The sequence below is a fragment of the Diplotaxodon limnothrissa genome, linkage group LG17 (genome assembly GCF_057381915.1).
Source record: "Diplotaxodon limnothrissa isolate DT_005_m linkage group LG17, D_limnothrissa_male_GT1.1, whole genome shotgun sequence".
Lineage (NCBI taxonomy): Eukaryota > Metazoa > Chordata > Actinopteri > Cichliformes > Cichlidae > Diplotaxodon > Diplotaxodon limnothrissa.
Genome location: NC_140612.1, coordinates 17,570,171 through 17,579,731, shown reverse-complemented (window position 1 = coordinate 17,579,731; position 9,561 = coordinate 17,570,171). Strand labels below are relative to the sequence as shown.

The 9,561-nt window shown below is 48.1% G+C and overlaps 1 protein-coding gene across 1 annotated transcript; it reads right to left on the bottom strand.

The window, feature by feature from the left end:
• Positions 1–1,314: 1,314 nt before the first annotated feature.
• On the bottom strand, positions 1,315–9,204 carry dusp16 (dual specificity phosphatase 16). Its single transcript, XM_085376172.1, has 6 exons — positions 8,909–9,204; positions 8,358–8,496; positions 5,678–5,841; positions 5,376–5,535; positions 5,164–5,287; positions 1,315–3,919 (listed from the first exon to the last, which is right to left on the bottom strand). The coding sequence occupies exons 1-6, from the start codon at positions 9,170–9,172 to the stop codon at positions 2,845–2,847; spliced, it is 1,926 nt and encodes a 641-aa protein (XP_085232298.1). The 5' UTR covers positions 9,173–9,204; the 3' UTR covers positions 1,315–2,844.
• Positions 9,205–9,561: the final 357 nt, after the last annotated feature.

The following is a 9,561-nucleotide window of genomic DNA, read 5'->3' as shown; positions in this document are numbered from 1 at the left end:
GATAAAAACTGAATATGTCAGAAGGTTATGGGTGAAATGGAAAATACTGTTATGTTGAACATTTATATGCTCATTTCTGCTCTGTATTGTCGTTGTCATAAAGGGTGAGATGCTCAGTCACTATGAATTATAGGGTGGTGTCTTCTCCTCCCCTTTCATAAAGGATGGTCCAGCCAGCATCTCCTCTGCTAAAGGAAACAATACAAGAAGCACTGACCCTCCTTTCCTTAGTGTTTTGGAGAACTGGAACAGCTCAGATTATGGCCATCATGCAGATACTTGGCCCGCACCCCATTCTTAGAGCTTCATAAATAGCTGACCCTAATGACTGTGGTCAGGTTTGGACCAATCACAGTGCACATCTGAATCCTGTTTAAACGAGTCAGTGTGGCCTTCATTTACCAGGTGAGTCATTAACAGCCTGTTCCTGGCTGGCTGGAAACAGGGAAGCCTGCTGAGGACATGCAGGTAATGCAGCCAATGCTGACCCCTGCTGGTGAAAGCTTCAGTGGAGGGTAACCTTTAAACACAGTTTCCTGTTTGTTACTGAAGCGTGGGTCACCACAGCCTCAGCATCCAGAGGAGCGGTCATTGACTGGAGCCTTCTGATTGGTCCATCAGCAACATTACCGGTCGCTTTAACTCTTTAAACTGCTCTGGAATAAAACAGCATCATCGACGTTGTTTACTTACAAATCTGCAGGAGGAAAATATTTACATGTAAAATACAAAAACTACATTAAACCTGACTTACAGTACGAGGATGATGAAGCAGCGTTTCATACAGATGAAAACTGCATGAAAAAAAACTGAATCATATATTCTGATTTATTTATACTTTTTCTTTTATGTTTTGTACTTTTCAGACTCCCATACAGGAAACACATAAGGAAATAAAACAGGAGTATCTGTTTAATTAATGTATCATTTTTGATAGTGTATAAACGTTTGTTAAAATTTCAAACTGTTTGACTACATTAGATCTATTCATATTTCTCATTTATTGATAAATATGGGAAAAACAATTACAGAAATTACTTTTTTTTTTTTTTTACACTCAATTAATTTTATTCTACAAGGTGAAATTAGCTGATTATTTTATAATCAATAATTTGTCCACTTTATTTTTATGGTCAATAAATCCAAAGGAAAATGAATATGGGAAAAAAAATGTCGTGTTCCGTACTGACAGAACATTGTGCTAAACATGTTTTTAAAACTTTAAGAATTTATTTCTAAAAATCAAGCTTCACAGATAGAGTTACATCTATGTCAGTGTCTGAGAGCAGGGCTCAGAGGTGTAAATTAGCCTTTGTATGTGTAGTTTCACGTCCACTTTAATTACACGTCAGAGCATGTATTTTGTATTTTTTGGCAGTGTTGGTCTTCCATACAGTGTGAGATTAGAAGTTTAAAGATGAAGCAGACAAACTTACACATCTGAAAAGTCATATTTTTTATTCTTTTTAAACACTCTGAATCAAACCAACCTCTATACCACAGTAGTGCAAGATTACCTGTGAATACGTCTGATCACATGACCTGCTGTCCATCCAGGTGAGGCCAGAGATCCCCTCTGATTGCCTCAGAGGACACCTGAGAGTTAACCTGCCAACAAGCTCCTTTGACCCCCCCCCCCAGAGAGTCTTGGCAGTCTTTGTTTCACTTCCTGTCGTCAATCACAAGGTCCAAGTGTGGCAGGAATAGCCACCACGGCAAAACACATAGGCGATGTCTGACATCAGTGTATTGATTTAACGTCCCATGAACCAACTATTCCCAATGTACTAATGTCAGAAAACAGAAAAAATCGTTCCAAAGCTGACAGGCTGCAGTGAGTACTGCCTCCGGTGGAGGTACTGATTACTACAGCCACAATTTTCAATCACGAATTGATTAGAAGTGAAAAAAAAAGTTTAAAGTGCGAGTCCCTCAGACAGGTCTGCACACGACATGTTAAAGCAGCGGTGAGTGTTCAGTCACAGCAGCTCTCTGATTCGACGCATTTCAGCATTTCCTGTTTTTAAACTGTTGGAGTGACGTTTTGGCCCTTTAACGAGTTACCACAGCAGCACGGACATGTTAACCAGTTCCCAAAGTGCTTCTTCCAGACCTCATATCCTGATATTAGCTCAGAGGTCACGCCAACCTATGGTTCTAACCCACCCTATGGATATGCCCATGTAAAGCTGCAGTACTCTCTCAAGCCCCTGCCACCAGATAAACACAGATGAGCTTCATCACAAACTCCTTCACCACTCGGCAGCCATCTTGAAACGCATAAAGGCACTTATTAGGCAGTTACTGTGGAACATGAAGGTCAGGGAACAATCAGACTGGTCAGAGGTAGAGTCAGGTCAGGGGTCAGATTTATTTGACCTGACAGATTACGCTGTACAGATGATGTCAAATATGTGATTGGAAGGCCAATCTCCGATCACACTGAGTGGATCGTTGTGGAAAGCAGAAAGACGATCATTACTGTGACAAATTAGATTAAAGCCAACCGCTCAGAGGCGTTACCAAGATGGCTGCCGAGCTGTGAGACCACTCAGATGGTCTGACCTTCATGAAAGGTTGTTACCCCAGCAGAAACCTGCCATTAGACTCAGCTGTCATCGATTAAGAGCTGCTACACTACCTGTATGCCCCTGAATGCCGCTCACACAGGAAGTTCCATCACCGTGAATCAGACCCGATCGAGTCATAGCTGGTTTGATTTATTCGACTTTTACCTGCATTTAAAAACCATTCAACTGCTGGCTTCGTCCCCTCCTTGTCCTCCACTGTCAGGGTCGGCCCTGACACAACACGGAATCGTTGGTTTGTGTTGCGTGTGTGAACTCACGACACCTCGATGACCTCCATACTGCCCGAGAAGCTTGATTGACTCCCCGCCGTGCCCATTTCCTCGCGGGAGCGGCTGTCCGCCATCCCATCTCCAAACTCCATCTGGCAGCTGCGCCGCTTCAGCTGCTTCTCAAAGCTGCTCTCTTCGTGCCAGCTCCTCCTCGAGTCACCGCGGTCATGTGTCCGCTGCCGCCGCCGTACCGCCTCCAAGCCATGATTGCAGCTGTACGCCGTGAAGCCGCCGCCGCTCAGGATAGCCGATGTAGAGTAGAAGCGCGTGGACTCTGAGGAGAGGTACCATCCACTGGCCAAAGAGGAGGTGGAGACGGTGACAGGGCCCAGTAGGATGTCCGAGTGCCAGCCCTTCAGGGCGCTGCCACCTCCTGGTTTGGCGAGGTGCTGCTGGCTCCGTGAGAGGCCGAACAGGAAGCTGGTGGCGTTCTCCTCCATGCTCCCGCTCCGGTGCAAGTGGTGGGAGCAGTTGGTTGGAGCGGCGGGTGGCTTAGCAAAGCCGCTGGAGGCCGATGACACCGCTGGCTGCGGGCTGCCTGCCTCCTCCTTATCAGGGCTCTGCTCCGGCGTGGACTGCTCTGAAACCTCCTCCACTGGCGAGAACTGGCAGGGTTTACTCGTTGTCTCTTTGAAGGATGGCGGCTTGTAGAAGTCATTGCTGTCCCCCGACCCGCTGTGAGGCGCGAAAACTCGATGGGTGCCGCCCCCGCCAGGCTCGCCATATGACTTGATGTCCAAAGAGAAGGAGCGTTTCAACCGGGCACTGTCTTCTGAGCCGTCGGCGAGCTGCAGGCCACTCAGAGCCTGAGCCAGCAGGCGCTCCTCGGGGGCATTGGCTAAAACGCACGGCAGGGTCAAAGGTTCCAGCAGTGTCACGCCGGGCGTTGGGACCGCATCCTCAGGCTGAGCGCAGGCCTCGCTGCTGGGCTCCGGAGGATGGAGACACTTGGGTTTGGTGTCCGTACCAGGAGGACTTTTTATCTTCTTCTCAAAGTCCAGCAGCTGACCCAGGAAGTTAAAGTTGGGCGAGATAGTCGGCCGCTTTTCCTTCACAAACCTGAATGAGGAAGAGAAACAGGAGCATGACTATGGACAGGAAGCAACACGACAGGTTAATGAGGATCAAACACTTACGGCTGTCAGCATCATTCAATACCAAACATGCGCACATTTAAAGTTTGCATTATTAGGGGCGTGGCTTCTGACTGACAGGTGGAGGCTGACACATGCAGCTGTAGCTGCTAGCCGTGTTTGTTAGGGATCGTCCTAGTGACTGTTTCTTAGTTGAGAAAAAAACAAGATGAACCGACTCGTCTAAAAGTAAATATTCAATAAAAACAAATGCCGCTTAATGACAAATTATCATCTGAAAACTAAACTGCGCACAAAAATCAGCCATTTTCTTCTGCTTATCTGGAGTTGTCAGGGGAGCCCAGACCTCCCTCTCACCACCTCCTCCAGCTTAGACTGAATGAATGACTGAACTCCTCACACTATCACAAGGCAGAGTCCATCCACTCCTAGGGGAAAGCTAATTTCTGCCACTTGTGCCTTCAATCTAGTTATTTCACCTTTAAAAGAACTAACTACAGTGTTAACAAACATCATGCCGAGATTAACTGATACATGGTGTTTCTCGGGCAGCACGGTGGCACGGTCGGTAGCACTGTTGCCGCACAGCAAGAAGGTCCTGAGTTCAATTACACCATCAGGCCTTTCAGTGTGGAGTTTGCATGTTCTCCCTGTGTTTGCGTGGGTTCCCTCTGGGTACTCCAGCTTCCTCCCACTGTCCAAAGACATGCAGTTAGTGGGGATAGGTTAACTGGTTAATCCAAATTGCCCATAGGTGTGAATGCGGGAGTGAATGTGAGCGAGAATGGTTGTCTGTCCCTGTGCGTTAGCCCTGTGACAGACTGGCGATCTGGGCCCCCCGCAACCCTGAAAAAGGATAAGCTTGGATGGTGTTTCTCACCAACAATGCTCCATCTGGTGGCGTCTGACTAATCCGCCCAACTATATAGCTGCTGTGAGGCTCGTGTACTAACAGAGTGTCTGAGCTCCAGATTCTATGCAAACATTACGTGGATGTAAAATAAATGTCTAAACTTGTCTCTGGTTGCTTGTTGGGGCTTCAGAAGCCTTGTCAACGGCTGACTGATGACTACAACCTGGTTATGTTCAGAGTTCAGTGACCTCTGATGACATCACAGGGGGAAGAACTCAGAAAACTGAGCATTCAAACATTTTAAACTAACAAACAGACTTGGTCCCAGGTCAGATTCAGAAGTCCTGACTTCTCACCTGTACGCCTCGTCCAGTGACATGTCCATCCTCTTCATGATGTAGGCGATGGCGATGGTGGCCGAGCGGGAGATTCCAGCCAGGCAGTGGACCAGGACTCGGGCGTTGGAGGCTTTGGCCTTCTCTGAAACACAACAAAGTTCAGACTGAGCAGAGAGCAGTAGGGTCTGGTTTATTCAGTCACACAAGAGAGGTGGGCAAGTGATGCTGACCTATGAACTCCACCGAGCGATCCAGCCACGGCAGGATCTTCTCACAGAACGAATCGTTGACGGGGACTCGGAGGAAGTGGGAGTCTGGGATGAAGTCTGGTTTGGGGCAGGTATTGCTGGCGTTCAGGACGTAGGCAATGTCGTTCTGTTGTATCAGGTCCTGGAAAACAAACACAGGTTTGGATCAGAGCCGGACCAGAGAGGCTGGACCCCAAGAAGAGAGAATTAAAAAAAATAAAATACATTTTTTTTAAAAAAGCGTTCGGGGGCAGGGCTGTGATGTGGGGGTGGTGCTGTGTCACCTTGTTGAGGACATCCCTCTGGCAGCCCAGGTACAGGTGAGGCAGAATACGGGTCGGCCCGATGTTGGTGATGGGCAGGCAGGGTTGAGAGATGCAGGAAGGAACCAGGGTGGACTTCCCCTCACAGAGACCAGGAAAAAGGTGAGAGAACTCGGAGAACCCACCTGAGACCACACACACACACACACACACACACACACACACACACACACACACAGAGTCAGCTGACAGTGAAATAATGAGGTCAACAGCTGTGCTTCCTTCCGGCAGGAATCAGACTGAATCTTTGGTCGTGTCCAAATTCATGGGCTGCATTCTCCTGAGGACCCGGCCTTCGCGGTCTACGTGGGCCGGGTCCTCAGAAGATCGGGTAGGCCGGAAGTAAACGGCCGTGAAATTGGACGGTCTAGCCTTCTGATTAGCGTCACCGCTGTCTCGGTGGAGTTTAATAAAGTCGGCCGTCTGCTCCTTGCTGTCTAAAATATAACAGGACACTGGAGTAAACTCTCGGCCATCTCACACTTCTGTTTAATCAGTTTTCTGTTTGACGTTTAGTCAGCTGTGTAAAAACCAAGGAGGAACCCACCCGGGGGATTAATAAAGTTTTATTTTATCTAATCTAATAACTTTAATCTCAGCCAAACCGATTTACTCACGAACAAACAAAACACTGAAAAAAGCCCAACAATAACATTTTTAGGTTGTCTAAGTGACTTATATATTACGTTTGTCACGGCCGGGCGGGTTACACACAGTAATTCGGCGTGCCCGTGTGGCGTGCTGGCTAGACCCAAGCGCGGCGAAGGCTAGCGGTGGGTTTGGAGCAGGCACGCAGTTATTCTAGTAACGATCAGTGCACGAAGCGTGGCTTCGGAACGGTCGTTACCGACAGAGAGCGAGCGGAGCCGGGAAGAGAAAAAGGATTGAAGGGATAATCACTCACGGTTACTGAATCAGGCAGAGACTGACGTCGGCAGAGTTTCGGAGCTCCTGACACGAAGAGAATGATGTCTGAGCGGCGAACAGGTGGGTGGCGTCTCTCTTTTAACCCCGGCCCCGTGATCAGCTGATCACAGCTGATCACTGGCTGACAACGTTTAACCCGAGCAGCGAAAGTCCGCGGTGATCTGAAAATGATGTGCCGGGAGTTGTGCCATTCTCGGCCGCATCAGTAACCCTCGAGCTCCCGGCTAGCTATCGAGCTGGTGGGTAGCAGACGTCTCCGAAAACGTCGAAGCACTTTAGCAAAGATGCGATATCTTGATAAACCGAGCAGATATTTGATGTTTACACAGCTACTTTCTCGCCTGAAAATATGTTAAAAGTTTATTTCGTGACCCAGAAAGATTAATAAGAGTAATTTTTAAAACTTAGTAGCGGCCGCCATTAGCCGGAAACTGGAGCTTGGCTGGGCCGCGCTATGAATTCTGGGATATGGTGGGCCACGAAGGACACACCCGACCCATCCTTCAAATTCGGAAAAAGGAGCACGCATTTGTCGGCTGCATTCGGAGGGGTCTACGAATTTGGACAGCCTTCGGCGCGTCGCTGTGACGTAATCGGTCTACAAATGCGGCCTCAGGAGAATGCAGCCCATGAATTTGGACACGACATTTGTCTCTGCTCGACTCAAACATCCTCATCACCTGTTGCCAGGCAACAAGCCAGAGCATCGATGTTCTGCAGCCTCCTTTGGAAACCGATTTATTTCCAGCAGAAAGTGCCAGGTGAGTCCAGCTATTGATCATGTAAAGAAAACGTTCTGATCTATAACTACACCTGTGATCATGATTGTACACAATCCAAAGACAGAACCTGAAAGATGTTCACACAGTTTTTAACTGAGGCCCAAACACTCCTGGTTTAAATGTCCTGGTACTTTTAAAAAAATAAATAAATACATTTAATCAATTAAATTCTGTTACAATTTTTTTAAGTTTACTGACTGATTTTTGACTTTTTTAAAAACTTTTTTCAATTTTTTATGATTTGTGTTTTTTCTTTTATTTTTAAGCATTTCTTTTACATTCTTATTTTAATTTAAAAAAATTAAATATTCTGTGTTTTTGTAGCTAATTTTAACAGCTTGTCTGTTTATGGATTTAAACATAGCATATGAGCACTTCCTGCTCACATGCCTGTCTGACTCAGTTCGCTGGCGGGCGTGTTTTGTGATCCTCGGCGCTGATGAAGACTCTGGTCTCCCAGTGGAAGTGGCTGTTGTGTAACTGAAACCTCAGAGCTAGCACTTTGTTTGGTTTTTCTGATGTGAGGGTGGAGCCACCGTGCAGCATTACATCATCGTTACATAACGCCACACTCAGTAGAAATAGCTGCAGGCAGCTGCAGCATGCTCGCTCAGAGCTAGAGCCGATCAGAAATCAATAATCTGATCGGTTCCTTCCCATTAGCTGCTGCCATCTCACTTTAATCACCTTTAACGAGTGTAAATGAGGTTTAATGGCGTCGCAGAGACGTCCAGCAGGAAGCAGCCGCTCGCTTTCAGAGGTTTCCTGTTTAAACTTAGATTACAGCTGCATGCCAGAGTCAGAGGCTCAAGATTCATCGTCATGACTCGGTGAACCCGGTGAACTGCTCACCCCCCACAGTTAAACGTTCCCTACAGGCCACACTCTGAACTTTAGTTATGGCAGAGCGACGCGGGTGCAGGGAGGCTCACCTGAGAGCAGGTGTACGGAGGGGAAGCTCCTCTCCAGTTTAACCAGCAGGACACTGATAAAGGACTCGGAGCTCAGAGCGGCTGGGTCGGCAGAGCTCTGATCGTACACCACCACCTCCTGATCAGCCTGCAGTTCCAACTGCAACACAGATACACAGGTACATCCAGGATCAGGAAAAGAGAAAATAAATCTGCACATAATAATAAAGGATATTGAGCTTGTAAAAAAAATAAATAAAAAATTCCCATCAACTTGAAACTAGAAACAATGCCTCAGTGAGCATGTGCAGATGAATGGCAAATCATGTCAGCATCACCCAACAACTCCACTCACCACATCAGGCATGGTGACGTCTGACTCTGAAAACATTGCAACAGCACTTAAAGCGACAGCTGTGTCCATCTTTTATATACAGTTTGTGACACAGTGACCAGTCATTTGTCCCCTGGCCTGCTCCGTACTTTAACCTAACGCATCGTTCTGAATCTGAGCCGTATTCTAACCACACCGGAGCAGCCCCCACCCTCCCACCACCACCACCACTACTCACCTTCTTTTTGGCTGAATGCTGCAGCAGCTCGGCAATCTGCACCTTGTCCTGCTGCAGCCTCCTCTTCATCAGCTTGGAGCAGTTCACGTTTACGGCCTCCAGGATGTGGGAGGTATTGTAGTCAACGAAGGGCCGGCTGTCAATCAGCACCACCCGGTCCAGCGCCCCCTCCAGCAGCGCTACCAGAGCTTCTGGCCCGATAGGGCGCACAATCCCGGGCCTTGCCATACCCAGTCCAGTCCGCGACCCCACACGCTCACACATGTGAGCTGCCTCCTCTCACTTCCCTACCACCCCCCCACCCCCCTCCCTGGTAGTAATCCTCCTCCTCCCCCCCTCCTTGTGGGCGTCCCGGCCGGCAGTCCAGCACAGTGATGCAGTCTGGCCAAGAACCTCAGAGGATGAAGAGCTCCATTGTGTCGGCCGGGTATGATGTCATCCCGATGGCAGCCCCAGAGAGAGAGAGAGAGAGAGAGAGAGAGAGAGAGAGAGAGAGAGGGAGAGAGAGAGAGCCAATCCCAACTGTGTGTGAGATGGTGGTTCAGAGTGTGTGTGTGTGTGTGTTCAGTCCATCAGTGTGTGTGTTTGCAGCGAGGGGGAGGGGCTTTCATTCACTCCAACAGCCGTCTTTTCTCCTGATGACATCACTCTGA

Bases quoted from the DNA above. Each gene is read 5' to 3' on its own strand.
- dusp16 (XM_085376172.1), bottom strand. From the start codon at position 9,172: ATGTGTGAGCGTGTGGGGTCGCGGACTGGACTGGGTATGGCAAGGCCC. The intron at 8,497-8,908 runs GTGAGTAGTGGT...TCTGTGTTGCAG, and splicing joins AGCATTCAGCCAAAAAGAAG to TTGGAACTGCAGGCTGATCA. The intron at 3,920-5,163 runs GTGAGAAGTCAG...TTCCTCATTCAG, and splicing joins TCACTGGACGAGGCGTACAG to GTTTGTGAAGGAAAAGCGGC.